The sequence below is a fragment of the Panthera uncia genome (assembly GCF_023721935.1).
Source record: "Panthera uncia isolate 11264 chromosome E2 unlocalized genomic scaffold, Puncia_PCG_1.0 HiC_scaffold_19, whole genome shotgun sequence".
Taxonomy (NCBI): Eukaryota; Metazoa; Chordata; class Mammalia; order Carnivora; family Felidae; genus Panthera; species Panthera uncia.
In genome coordinates, this window is record NW_026057588.1 from 29,152,472 (window position 1) to 29,167,190 (window position 14,719).

A 14,719-nucleotide genomic window follows, 5' to 3' on the forward strand; every position below is an offset into this window, starting at 1 on the left:
CAGCAGGTCTGTCCTCTCTGTAGGACGACATCCTTTCAGAACTGTCCCTTGATGTGAGAGGAGAAGCAGTAGAATTTTCACATAATGGTGTCAAATAGGTGGAAAATAAAGCGTATTCTCCAGAAAACCTACCATTCATTCTGCATCTGTCGAAGATTGATAAAAGCCCTGGCATGTTGGCAATTTATATCTACGATGCCTTTCCAGCTGCTTATTAAACTATATAATTGTCATTTAGGTGGCGGAATCTTTTGTAGACCTCAAGAAATATATTAGGTGACCAGACAACTATTAATATAATTGCATGACTGCATACTCCCTGGCAAAACTTTCATGGGATTAAACAACAAAAAAATTCTAACATACCTGAAAATCTGCCGACGGCAGTTCCAGATCATTGTGTGATATCTGATGTTTTACACGTACCTGTCCAAAACGGAAAGTAAACTTGCTTGTTTGGCAGAATGAGTTAATAATCCATTATTTAACGTTGAGTTCTTTCCCAGAGTTACTTGCTCTCGTTAAAGAAAAATTTAAGAAACACTCCGTGGTGTTTTTATGTGTCAGGCACTAGCCTCGTTACTTTATAAATAATTAGATCAGGCATTTAGGATGGAGGACTTTTCCCTTGGATTTTTTTTTTGAGATAGTGACCAAATGAGCCAGTTCGAATATATTATTTGTATTTATTGCATTAAAATCATAATTTTCTAGAGCCTTCAACAACGTTTTAAATCAGATCTAAATTAGTGCAGGAAGTTACATTGAAACATTTTTGAAAATTCAGGGTCATCATCGGGGCGCCTGGGTGGCTCAGTCAGTTAAACATCCGGCTTCGGCTCAGGTCATGATCTCGAGGTCTGTGAGTTCGAGCCCCGCGTCGGGCTCTGTGCTGACAGCTCAGAGCCTGGAGCCTGTTTCAGATTCTGTGTCTCCCTCTCTCTCTGCCCCTCCCCCGTTCATGCTTTGTCTCTCTCTGTCTCAAAAATAAATAAACTTTAAAAAAAAAAAAAAAAGAAAATTCAGGGTCATCAAAAAGAATCTCTTGGCAAATATAAGAAATGTCATGAAAATTAAGAATTTTTGAACACGGCATTTTATCCTTGATTTTCTTTTTTCTAAAGTGTATTTATTTTGGTGGGGGAGGGGTAGAGAGAGAGAATCCCCAGTGGGCTCCACGCTGTCAGCACAGAGCCCGACACGGGGCTCAATCCCATGAACCGTGACATCGTGACCTGAGCCGAGATCAAGAGTCAGATGCTTAACCGACGAAGCCACCTGGGCACCCGTTCCTTGATTGTTCTAATTTAAAAGGTATTTTAGATTTATTTTGGCAAATCTGAAAAATATACAGATGTCTAAAGAAGAAAATTAAAATTATGTCCAGGTTCACCACTTAGAGATAACCACCATCAATTTGTGACCGTATTTTCCCCTAATTTTTTTTTTCTGTATTTACATGTCTACATTTGTTTTCTGTTAAAGCTGAGATCCTATTGTCTAAATATCTGGTTATTAAATTTCTTGTTTAATAGTATTTTGTTATGTATGTTTTTCACAAAACAGTACAGATTTTTTCCTAACGTGTGTTACTTTAGTATTCCATCTTGTATGAATATACCATTTCACCTCTAATCCCCTGTTGGGCATTTGGTGGTTTTCAGCTTTTAATCATAAATAATAGTATGATGAATATCCTTATAATCTTGGTATGTTTCTCTAATTCTTTCCCTATGAGAAATTCTTAAAAGTAGGAAAACTGGATGGAAAGATATGAGCATATTAGGTTCTGGTAAATTTTGTCTAACTGGCCATAGCAAAGTTGTAATAGTTTGCATTCCTGATTGCAGACTATTAGAGTATTTGGTTTTGCCTCACCAGCAATGTGTATTACTATGATAAAATTTTGTTTTTTGCAAATTTGATAGGCAAAACTAAATTAAATATAATTTAATACAGATTATGTTAATTTGTATTTTTTTCTGACTTTGGGGGCAGTTCAATATTTTTCTGTATTGAAGAGCCTTTTCCATTAATTTATGTGATTTTCTCTATTGAGATATACATCAATATATATATATATTGATAGTTGTATGTGTGTATATACATATATTTAAATTTGAAAGATTATTTAAGAATATTGTCCATTTTTGCCAAATAGATGGCAAATAGTTTTTTCCAGTTAGTGTTTGCCTTTTTATTTTATAATTCTTTTCATGTAGAATTTAAAAAATTTTGCATATTAAAATGTATCCACCTTTTATTTTTTTATTTTTATTTTTTTTAAGTTTATTTATTTTGAGAGAGACAGAGAGAGCGAGAGGGGGAGAGGGACAGAGAGAGAGAGGGAGAGAGAGAATCCCAAGCAGGCTCTATGCTGCCAGTGCAGAGCCTGACATGGGGCTTGAATTAATGAACCATGAGATCATGATCTGAGCCAAAACCAAGAGTCTGACACTTAACTGACTGAGCCACCCAGGCGCCCCCAAATGTATCCATCTTTTAAAAGCTGCTTATTGATGAGCTGTGTATATGTACAATTTACATACCATACAATTCACCTTTTAAGATTATACAGTTCAGTAATTTTTGGTAAATTGGCAGAGTTGTGCAACTATCACCATGGTAGTTTTAGAACATTTCCGGAATGCCCAGAAGATCCCTCCTGCCTTTTGCAGTCAGCCTTCGTTTCCACTCCTAGCTCAGACCCCCACTTATCTGCTTTCTATCAGTCTCAGACCTTTTCTTCTTTTACTCTTAGAAACAAGTCTTAGGCACTTATATTTGAGCCAGCCAAGGGCTTGGAGATAAAGTGGAGAATAAAGCCACTACTTCTTCTGGAAGATTCAGGCTTGCAGGCTTGCAGGAGAGATTTTAAACAAATAATCCAGTGAAGAAATGGGCAGAAAACATGAATAGACACTTCTCTAAAGAAGACATCCGGATGGCCAACAGGCACATGAAAAGATGCTCAACGTCGCTCCTCATCAGGGAAATACAAATCAAAACCACACTCACATACCACCTCACGCCAGTCAGAGTGGCTAAAATGAACAAATCAGGAGACTATAGATGCTGGAGAGGAGGTGGAGATACGGGAACCCTCTTGCACTGTTGGTGGGAATGCAAACTGGTGCAGCCGCTCTGGAAAACAGTGTGGAGGGTCCTCAAAAAATTAAAAATAGATCTACCCTATGACCCAGCAATAGCACTGCTAGGAATATACCCAAGGGATACAGGAGGGCTGATGCATAGGGGCACTTGTACCCCAATGTTTATAGCAGCACTCTCAACAATAGCCAAATGATGTAAAGAGCCTAAATGTCCATCAACTGATGAATGGATAAAGAAATTGTGGTTTATATACACAATAGAATACTACTTGGCAATGAGAAAGAATGAAATCTGGCCCTTTGTAGCAACGTGGATGGAACAGGAGAGTGTTATGCTAAGTGAAATAAGTCAGACAGAGAAAGACAGATACCATATGTTTTCATTCTTATGAGGATCCTGAGAAACTTCACAGAAGACCATGGGGGAGGGGGAGGAAAAAAAAATAGAGAGGGAGGGAGCCAAACCATAAGAGACTCTTAAAAACTGAGAACAAACTGAGGGTTGATGGGGGGTGGGAAAGAGGGGAGAGTGGGTGATGGGCATGGGGAGGCACCTTTTGGGATGAGCACTGGCTGTTGTATGGAAACCAATTTGCCAATAAATTTCATATTAAAAAAATAAAAATAAATAGTAGTTCAAATAAATAAGTAGTTACAGATTGGCACGTGCTGTGAAAGCAGAAAGAGAAGTGTAATGAAGGGGAACGGGGATACGTACGTGAGGGTGGAAGTTCAGGGAAGGATTCTTTAGAAAGTAGCCTGGAGGATGAGAAGGTCCTGGCAGGTATAGATTTGGGGGAAAGGGCCTGTCCGAAGGGGGTTGCCGAATGCTGGCCCCTTGAGACCTGTAGGAAAAGAGGCAGATGTGGTTAAAGGGGAAAGGCAGATGAGAGATCAGTGCAAAATTTGGGGGGCGGGGATACTTTCCCACGTCATTTGTACTCTTATTTTTGGAATGCTTTTTTTATTGTCAAGGTATTTACATGTGATACGCATATGGTTGTGTGAGTTTCCCAGGTCTTTAGAATTATTATTCTCCTGTGTTCAATACCTCTTCTGGAGTCTCCAGCCCCACTGTCTATTTGAGCAATGGCAGCTGTAGGTAGATGTAGATGTGTGTTTGTGTATTATTTCCAGCCTTCCTCCTCTCCCAGTCCCAGAGTGGGTGTGTTCCCAAATAAAGTTCTTGGGAATTCTCTTATTTTGTTTCATATCTTATACTGAGGGTTGTTTAGAAGAACCCCAGAACCGTTAAGACAGTATAGAGAAATTTCCTTCTGAACCACTGCTGTTGGTTAGATGTGCTTCGAACATACCGAGTGTTTGGGGACTTGCTCAGAGAATAGTTAGTTTAGTGATAAAATTAGAGTGACGGCTCTTGGCTCCAGAATATTCTGTTGTTGCTTACTAGCTTACATTGCTCCCTTCACGAGCTGCATGAACAGAAAGTATGAGATTTCTCTTCTTGTTTTGCAAATGGAATAAGTGAGTATAGAAACTATAAATCCTAAATGCATCCCTGACAGTCTCAATGGCAATTCCCAGTGGTGTGCCCCATAAGTCTGCTCTTTGTCAACTTTAAGTTTATGATCCCCCACCTCAGATAGGCCCTCTGAGAAGCAGGGCAGTCCTACTGTCCCTTCCTAGTAAGGTCATTTTTCCGTATGCAGACTTGACTAATTGATTTTTCTTCCGCATACTTCCTCAGACTTCCTCCATACCTTCTGTTCCCTGTGTTCTGGATTAGGCAGAATAGGCTAGATAATGCTGTAGTGACAAACAACCCTCAAATCTCAGTGGCTTCCCCCAACAATACTTCTTATTCACTTTACATATCATTTGTGGGTTGGCAAAGAGTCACTACCCATTAAAGTAGTAACTCAGAGATCCAAGCAGCCACTAGCCGGTTACTGTGCCAGAAAGAATGTTCTAGAGGGTCTGGCACTGGCAGTGAAGTGCTCCAGGCTGGAAGTGGCAGCCAGCATTTTTCACTGGGCAGAAATAGTGACATGTTTCATCCAGCATGAGGCGGGCTTGGAAGTGTAAGTTCACATGGGCCCCAAATCCTGGATGATAGGGGAGAAATCCAGAACTATTTGGCAAACAGCCCAAATGACCGGCACACATTCTTAGCTAGTGATTTGTTTGGCATTTTCACTGTGAAAATTGGAAGTGCTCCCCTCTCTCCCCCTCCCCCCCCAAAAATCCCAAAACTTAGTCGTTTGCATATTATCAAGTTTATGGCCCTATCTGAGTTTACATCTTCTTTCTCCCAGTTTATTCCGATATAGGAAATATCTTTCCTCTGATCCAAATGTTTTCTGACCACGTACTCCTGTCCATAACGCATTTCAAGCATACACAGTGGTATCCTACTAAATGTTTAAGAATTGGTTGTCTGAAGGGGCGCCTGGGTGGCTCAGTCGGTTGGGCATCCGACTTCGGCTCAGGTCATGATCCCACGGTTTGTGAGTTCAAGCCCCGTGTCGGGCTCTGTGCCGACAGCTCAGAGCCTGGAGCCCGCTTTGGATTCTGTGTCTCCCTCTCTCTCTGCCCCTCCCCTGCTCATGCTCTGAGTCTCTCTCTCTCTTTCAGAAATAAATATTAAAAATTAAAAAAAAAAAAGAATTGGCTGTCTGGGAAAACAAAACAAAACAAAACAAAACCCTTCAGCTTTGACTCAGTGTTTCCTGATTTCTGTGGTGTAAATACTTCACCATGGCCAATTTCAAGCTACCAGGGCGGCATTACTGAACACACAGTTGGGAGGAGATGTATGCAAGAGCAGGCTTTCTCAAGAGGGATATGAAATGACTCCAGCCCTGGGAGGAGGACGAAGGTCTAGATTCGGATAGGGCTGTAAACTTGATAACATGCAAATGACTAAGTCTCAGGGAGTTTTTTGGTGGTTACTCATAAAGTAGACATAAGTACTGCTTGTATATGGTGCCTTTTTTTTTTTTAAATTTTTTTTTAACGTTTATTTATTTTTGAGACAGAGAGAGACAGAGCATGAATGGGGGAGGGGCAGAGAGAGAGGGAGACACAGAATCGGAAGCAGGCTCCAGGCTCTGAGCCATCAGCCCAGAGCCCGATGCGGGGCTCGAACTCGCGGACGGCGAGATCATGACCTGAGCTGAAGTCGGACGCTTAACCGACTGCGCCACCCAGGCGCCCTATGGTGCCTTTTTCATCACAGTACTCATATTAAACGTGTGTATGTGTGTCCATCTATCACACGTACGTGGACACACATTTTGGTGCAGCTCGGTTTTTGCTTTTTTCAGGTTAAAAATGAAACAGTGCCACCATCTTCCCCCCCACCAACTCCAGTGGGTTGCCCCACAGGGTACGTTCACACCCCTCACCTGGGAGGCTCCTGCCCTAGACACCCAAGGCCTTTGCTCCTGTAGTTCGTCACCCTGTGTTGTGCAGCAGCATCCTTCTCCTCTCATTTTGTTCCCGGGAGTATCCTCACGAGCCCTGGTTGTACCCTCCCGTCTTCCAGTCTGGAAGGTTGGTGCCTCGAGCGGTATCGCCCTTCATCAGCCGCTGTGTTTTTCTGTTCCCCTCCGTAGCACGACCCCTGAGACAGGCCTTCATACGTGCCACCTGCTTTCATGCCACCACCAGCCAACTCTCTTCGGACTCTTATCGCCAGCGCCCTGTTGAGATTGCTCACGTCACAGGCATCGATGATGGCCGCGCTGCCGCATCTAGGGGGTACTTTCTGGCCTCATCTTGCTTGGCCCCCCGGGGGCGGCTGCCTATGCCATCCTTCTTGAAATGCTCCTCTCTTCTGACTTCTGCAGTAATACCCTCTCCTGGCTTTCTCCCCCCAAAGTCTCTTTTGCTCCTTTGCTCTGTGGCTCAGGCAATGGCTGCGGGCCCCCTTCTGCATTTGTGCTGTTTCCTCGAGAGAGCTCATTCATTTCCAGGTGTTTCAAAGCCAAAGATGTGCCGGGAGCGCCTCCCGCTCTTGATTTTGGCTCAGGTCATGATCCCAGGGGTCGTGGGATCGAGCCCCCTGTCGGGCTCTGCACTGAGTGTGGAGCCTGCTTGAGATTCTCTCTTTCTCTTGCTGCCCCCCTTTCCCCACTCGCGCACACACTTTCTCTCTCACATAAAAAAAAATCAAAAATTAAAACCATTAAAAAACAATAGCAACGAAGGTGTGCCGACAAATGCCACCTGGATTTCCCTAGCTCCACTTGCCCCTCTGAGCTCTGGGTGTGTCTGTGCAGTTGTCCCCTTGCTATTTTTACCTCAAGATTTCGTAGGTATCTTTTTTTAAAAAACTAATTTTTAATTCTATTTTTTATTTTTTTAAATTTACATCCAAGTTAGTTAGCATATAGTGCAAGAATGACTTCAGGAGTAGATTCCTTCGTGCCCCTTCCCCATTGAGCCCATCCCCCCCTCCCACACCCCCTCCAGTAACCCTCAGTTTGTTCTCCATCTTTATGAGTCTCTTCTGTTTTGTCCCCCTCCCTGTTTTTGTATGATTTTTGTTTTCCTTCCCTTATGTTCATCTGTTTTGTCTCTTAAAGTCCTCCTATGAGTGAAGTCGTATGATATTTGTCTTTCTCTGACTGGCTAATTTCACTCAGCATAATACCCTCCAGTTCCATCCACGTAGTTGCAAATGGCAAGATTTCATTCTTTTTGATTGCCGAGTAATACTCCATTGCATATATGTGCCACATCTTTATCCATTCGTCCATCGATGGACATTTGGGCTCTTTCCATACTTTGGCTGTTGTTGATAGTGCTGCTATATACGTGGGGGTGCATGTGTCCCTTCGAAACAGCACACCTGTATCCCGTGGATAAATGCCTAGTAGTGCAATTGCTGGGTCGTAGGGTAGTTCTCTTTTTAGTTTTTTGAGGAAACTCCATACTGTTTTCTGGAGTGGCTGCACCAGCTTGCATTCCCAAAGATTTTGAAGGTATCTTAATGGCTACGGCTCCAAAATAGAGCTCCTCATTCCTTCCGATTCTTCCACCTACTATTCCTGTTTTGTCCCAGTCTTTCTTATTTAAAACAAAAAATGGTAAGTTGTTTATTTAGTCATTAAATCCAGGAATCTACTAGTCGCCTGTAATTGCTTTCCTTTCTTTGCCCCTCACATCTAATCCATAAGCACTTCCTTTTGCTCTGCCTATGAAGTATGTATTTTACCTGTCCATTTGTCTCTGTCTCTAATTCAGACCATCATCTCTTCCCCCTGGGATGGCTGTGATAGCACCTAATAGAATTTCCGCTTTCACATTTACCTCTTTCCAATCCATGCCCGATATTTTAACTAAGAGTGATTTTTATAAAAGGTCGATCAAATTACTCTTCTCCCCTTGAGCCCTCCAGTGCACTTTGAGTAAATCCCGGTTCCCTACCTTGACCTCCTAGGCTTCCTGTGGTCCAGCCTCTCTGCCTTCCCTTCAACCTCACCACGTCACTCTGCTTTGGCTCTTTGGCTCAAGTAAAACTTGCCGCCATTTTGTCTCAAGATTGGGCTGGTGTCCTCAGCGCCAGTGTAGTTTCTGGTCTCTTCCCCGGGAAGCTCTCTCCCCAGCTTGTCACATGGCTGACACGGCCTTTTCCTGAAGATCACAGCTTAAATGCCAGCTCTTTAGAGAGTCTTTCCTCATCTAATGATATCCCAGTGGTTTGTTTCTGTCCTAGTACTTCATGCATTTTGAGATTGCTTTTCCTTATTTATTACCTGATCTGCTAGAAAACTCTGTGAGGGCAGGAACCTTATCTCTGTCTCATGTGCTCTGTAGACACATAATGAATGAAAAAATGTATGGAGGAATAAGTGGTCTCACCCTGTTTATCACATAAATGGTCATTATTAAATGAAGATCTAGAAGAAATGTGTTTCAAAACTGGTTAGCTGTACAGTAGTGGGAAGGTACCGATCAGATTAAACTTTACAGGGGTAAACGTAAAATCCTGTGCTTTGGTGAAAAAAAAAGTTCATTGCATTGTGTAGAATCCGGGATCTCTGGTTTGTCACCCGTTCATAAATCCTAGAAGCCAGAAGTGGTGGCTGACAGGGTAATGAAGTCCTCTACTGCATCAATAAATCCATGCATTTCCATATTAGAGGAAGGATTATCCTACAGTATTCTCTCCCAGTGACCCCAGTGGAATTATTACAGCTTTCTGAATCGCAGTAGAATACCTCATTTATTCACTCATTCATTCAACATTTACTGAATCCATTCTGGGCACTAGTAATATAGTTGTAAACAAAAGCCTCATGGTTCTAGTGTTCATGGAACTTGTTATCTAATTCCCAACGAGAAGTGATTTCTCTTTCAGTGAAAGTACTAAAGCAGAAACCAGTCTGGCACTTAGTGGGAAGCAAGGCAGTCTCGTCTGCCCTGGAACCAGACTCTGGAGCCTAGGCCTTCAAATCCCAGCTCCAACACGTATCAGCTACGTGACTTTGGGCAAGTGTTTAAAATGTCTCTGTGCTTCTGGATTCTCATCTAAAAACTGGAGATAATAACGGTGTGAGTTACTGTGTATACGTGATTTAGAATCGTACTCAGCATTTAGCTGGCACTTAATAAATAGGTGTTAAAGCGGTTAATTAATAAAATCATGTTGTCTGGAGGGCCAAAGGTCGGAAGACAGGTTGAGGGCAGGGAGAAGTGACCGTAGAGGGACCCTGGGGGATCAAAGCACAAATTATTATTATAGTACTTTATTTATCTTAACAATTGTTTTGAGCTTGGTCTTGTGGAAGCTGAAATCTAGACTGGACAGCCGATGGTAACTGTTTTATTTAGTCTTCCGCTTGAGGCTGGAGAGACGTGAATCCTGTTTAGAAAGGCCACCCGCTACCTTGTGTTGTTTTTCCTCCTGAGGAAAGACAGAGAAACAGACTTCTGGAAATGATAGAATCATAGCTATCCATGAACACGTATTTTTGCTTTGGTTTTGTTTTAGTGGCAGCTGAAATATCCTAAACTAATTCTCCGCGAAGCCGGCAGCGTCCCCGAGGAGCTCCATAAAGAAGTTCAAGAAGCCTTCCTCACACTGCACAAGCATGGCTGCTTCTTTCGGGACCTGGTTAGGATCCAGGGCAAAGATTTGCTCACTCCGGTGTCTCGCATCCTCATCGGAAACCCAGGCTGCACCTACAAGTACCTGAACACCAGGCTCTTTACGGTACCCTGGCCAGTGAAGGGTGCTAGTACGAGATACGAGGAGGCTGAAATAGCGGCTGCTTGTCAGACCTTCCTCAGGCTCAATGACTACCTGCAGATAGAGACCATCCAGGCTCTGGAAGAACTCGCCTGCAAAGAGAAGTCGAATATCGATGCCGTGCCTGTGTGTATAGGGCCAGACTTCCCCCGGGTCGGTATGGGGTCCTTCGATGGGCAGGATGAGGCGGACATTAAGAACAGAGCGGCATACAACGTAACTCTGTTGAATTTCATGGATCCCCAGAAAATGCCCTACCTGAAAGAGGAGCCTTACTTTGGCATGGGGAAAATGGCCGTGAGCTGGCATCACGATGAAAACCTCGTGGAGCGCTCAGCGGTGGCGGTGTATAGTTATAGCTGTGAAGGTACAGTCTGCCCTGTGAAGTCGCAGCTCTGAGTGTAACACGACCAGAGTTGTGTAGGCTCTGGAGGTGTGCGCGTGAGCGTGTGTGCGCGTGAGCGTGTGCGTGCATCTGTGTGTACACGGTGTTGCCTGCCCTCTTGAGGTTTGCCGCACCCATGTCTCCGCAGAACATACCTCTTTCTCGTCTCGGGGCGCTGCCCAACTCTCTGTTACACGGGACGCAGATGGAGTATTTTCGCGTGTAAGCACTACTGTCATTCCGTCTTTCTCATGCCCAGGAGAACAGATCTTGGTTTCATACAGCCAACCTCCTTTCTCTAAAGCTCAGAGTAGACGGTACAGTTGCTATAATTAACTTGCTGATAAAGGGCTGGGAAAACAAAAATCTGTCAAATCTTTCCCGGTTCCCACAGGTGCACGTTGCCCATCTTGCCAAACTCCTTTATTGTGGTTGACATCACTGTCTTGATGGGAGTGATTTGTCAAACATGGACTTGTTCTCGGCTTCATACAGATTTGACTACTGTCCTTCCTTGCCGGAAGCGGTTGGAGTAGGTTCTGTAAGCAGACAGTCCTCTATTTTTAGGAGACTCTCCAGTCCCCTATAAGCACTGCTGCAGTTCAAGTCCTAAAAGGGGTGCCGTGGGTGAACTTGTTCTTGCAGTTTCCGAAACCTGGTCCCCTTGGAACAGAGACCCTAGGCTACCTTTTCTCGGCCTACCGGCACTTTCCTTCCTGTGTTGTTCAGTTGCTCTGGGTGCAGGGTCTCCGCTGTTTTTCAGCACAGGCTCCTAAGACAATTGGGCAGATCCAGGATGGCGTGACCACGCTGACTTCGTTCTTTGCCTGGTCATTTGACAGAGGGGTACAAGATGCAGTATTGACCCTGTTGTCTATCTCTTCGACCTGTTTACTGGAAGATGCTTGCAAAAGCAGAGTTCTAGATGTCCCATCAGGGAAAGACCTGGAACTTTTAAGGGTCAGTGCTTTCTGAAAACTATTTTTTTAATTGGATGTCGTTATCGCCGTATGCTTTTCGTTTACTAACATGGCCGTTTTTGGAAAAGGGATCTTAAAAGGACGTTCTCGTGGTTCTCTTCACATTTCTTCCCACTTCCCATCCTCAAACACTGCCTCGGGGTGGCTAAGACATTTTCCAACTTTTACCTTACGTCTTCAGCCCGGAACAAGGAACTAGTTGAGCATTTGGAAATTTTAGCAGTTTCTCTGGCATCGTAAATAATGATGCTGACCTAAGAAAATTGCTTGAAGGGGATTTGATGCTGTCCTAATGGAAGGAATGGAGATCCTCTGATCTTTAATAAGGCGTTGCCAAGGATTGAAGAATGATCACATCCAAGAACTCTGATGTGAAGGAACAATGGAGTTTGTTAGTTTCCTTCTTAAGGAGGCAACTCTCTAAAATTGAGGCAGCGGTATGTGATAGCTCAGGCTGCTACAAAGGTGTCTTTGTGTTCCCACCTCCTCTCAGCCCCACAGTTTTAATAGTCCTTTTGTGCTCCCAGAGCGTGGGTGATCAAGTCTTTTTTGAAGCCTAGAATGTCGTTCAGAAAGGAATTTAAATTTTTAATGAGTAGTTTCTGTGGTCGGGAGTAGTTAAGACTGATAAAGTATACAAGTCTATATAAACATATGAAGGTTTAGCCTTGCAACTGACTGTCCTCTGGAGGAGGGAAGTGCAGAGTTCAAATCCGTAAGAGCAGAGGGATTCCTTTGTTCTCTTAGCCCCCCGAGAATCCCAGAGCTCTCATGATTATAACAGCAGTAACACCAGGAGCTCTCATTTATTGAGCACCTCCTGTGTGCTGGGCATCGGTATAAGCATTTGACATGTATTGACCCATTTTATTCCTGTAACAACCCTGTGAACCAAGTGCTGCTGTTCTCCTCATTTTACGGATGGGGAAACTGAGGCACGGGAGGATGATTAACTTTTCCACGGTGGTACAGCTATTAATGAGCAAAGGTGGGATTTGAACCCAGACATTCTGGCTTCAGAGTCCTAACAGTGAAGGCCAAGTGCCTTATGAGCAGATATTTTCTACCCTTGCAGTACAGCTCCCTCTGGGATTTGGGTTTCTAAAGTGTCCACCAATGGAAAAGTGAAGGGAATATTCTACATGCTCCCCCTCGCAGATCCTGTCTCCTCTCCTCTTCTTCCCGCCACCTCACTTCTCTCCCCCCACCGCGACATCCGCTATAGCTTCCTACACATGCTCTCAGGTGATTGGAATGCACTAGATAAGCTTACTCTATGAAATGGAACCTCTGTCTAGGTCTCCAGCTGTGGTGTTGGGTCAGATGGCTTACAAAGCATGTGCCTTGAACGTGTTTTTGGTGGATGCATTTCTTCCAGACGACTTTTGCCAGGTGACAAGGGATATGTTTACTTCTCTGGCCTCCTTGTAATCCTGCCAGAAGTATGGGAAGGGCGGACTTAAAGAGAGCCACTTGGGTTAAAATCACGACTAGGGTTAGAAAAGGCTTTAAGGGAGTGAAGAGAAAGGAAATTTCAGCCAACTGTACTGTTTTCTGGATCCTTGAACACGTTTGTCAAGCCGCTGCTCAAGGAGGTTCAGTTAACTGTTCTAGACACTGCAGAGGATGCAGAAGTAAATCAAATGCTCTTCTTGTGTTGAAAAGATGGGTGAAATAAAGTGTGCCCTTTGATTATAATTACGAAATGAGGAAACGTCAGGTCTGGAAGAGACTTTTGAAGTCACCTAGTTCAAGTGTCTCATTTTATACATGAAGACACTGAGGCAGGGAGAATGGCAGTGACTGGTCCAAGGTCACATAGCTACTTAGTGATAAGAGAGTGTTTCATGCCATAGGAGCTCCTGCAAATGCATTAGGAGTTCAGAACAGAAGTGATTACTTCCTGCTGAAAATTAAATTCAGGTGCAGCTTAAGATCCTTCAGGACTTTGTTCTCAATGCCTTTTCCTAGAGAAATCTTCATGTGGATTTATAATGAACCAGTCATGCCTCTTTGGTTTATTTCTGTGAGTAGAGGTCATCGAGAAGTAATTTGTATAGGGTACGTGTAATTATATGATAAATTCATTGGCTTCACAAGCAGTCCTAGTTAATAGATATCCCCAGTAAGAAGATTGAAATGGTACAATATTTAATCAGGAATGGCTTCAGGGAATCATGTGTAAATAGGCAGAGTATTTGATTTTCCTATGCTAGCTTTGCTGGCAATTGCTTGTTACTCCTAGATACAAACACACACACACACACACACACACATTTTAGCAGGGAAGGCATTAACAATCTATTGTTTAATTGTTCTCCGACGGGAATACCTTCAAAAAGATCAGGTAAATAATTATTTGTTACTGTTTTTGGTCATTTGGAAGGAAACATTTTCTGCAGCGTTGTCTTTATAAAAAAAAATTCTTAAGAATTTTATTTTATTTATTAAAAAAAATTCTTTTAGTGTTTTTTTTTTTTAATTTTTGAAAAAGAGAGAAACAGAGCCAAGTGGGGGAGAGGAAGTGAGAGAGGGAGACACAGAATCCCAAGCAGGCTTCAGGCTCTGAGCTGTCAGCACAGAGTCTGATGTGGGGCTCAAACCCACAGACTGCAAGATCATGACCTGAACTTCACCGACTGAGCCACCCAGGCACCCCAAGAATTTTAACTCATGCTACGTATTGCAGATTCCTATTTTCCAGATTCCTGGGAAGGAAAGGTGAGGAAGAAAAGGAAGAGAGACCAGTCCATGATTCCTGTTGAGTATGTGATAGACTAGAAAGCAGGGACTTTGTAATACTTATCTTAGAATTCTAGGATTCCCACTCATGTCTTTGACTAGGAAAAACTGAATTCACTTAAGGATGGAAATTGGTTGCCATGATTCTCTCTTTTTTAAAAGATGTTATTTTTAAATAATCTGTATACCCAACATGGGGCTTGAACTCACAACCCCAAGACCAAGAGTCACCTGCTCCACCAAATGAGCCAGCCAGTCCCCCCATGTTGCTGTAATTCTT

General features: G+C 43.3%; 1 protein-coding gene across 1 annotated transcript in view; it reads left to right on the top strand.

Annotated features, from left to right (window-relative positions):
• Window positions 1-14,719, top strand: part of FTO (FTO alpha-ketoglutarate dependent dioxygenase) — a 330,797-nt gene that overhangs the window by 118,416 nt on the left and 197,662 nt on the right. Inside the window, exons 3-6 of the mRNA XM_049621209.1 lie at window positions 10,075-10,704; window positions 10,866-10,939; window positions 11,213-11,249; window positions 11,363-11,677. Coding sequence (XP_049477166.1) covers window positions 10,075-10,704; window positions 10,866-10,939; window positions 11,213-11,249; window positions 11,363-11,677 — 1,056 coding nt within the window. The remainder of the gene's footprint in view (window positions 1-10,074; window positions 10,705-10,865; window positions 10,940-11,212; window positions 11,250-11,362; window positions 11,678-14,719) is intronic.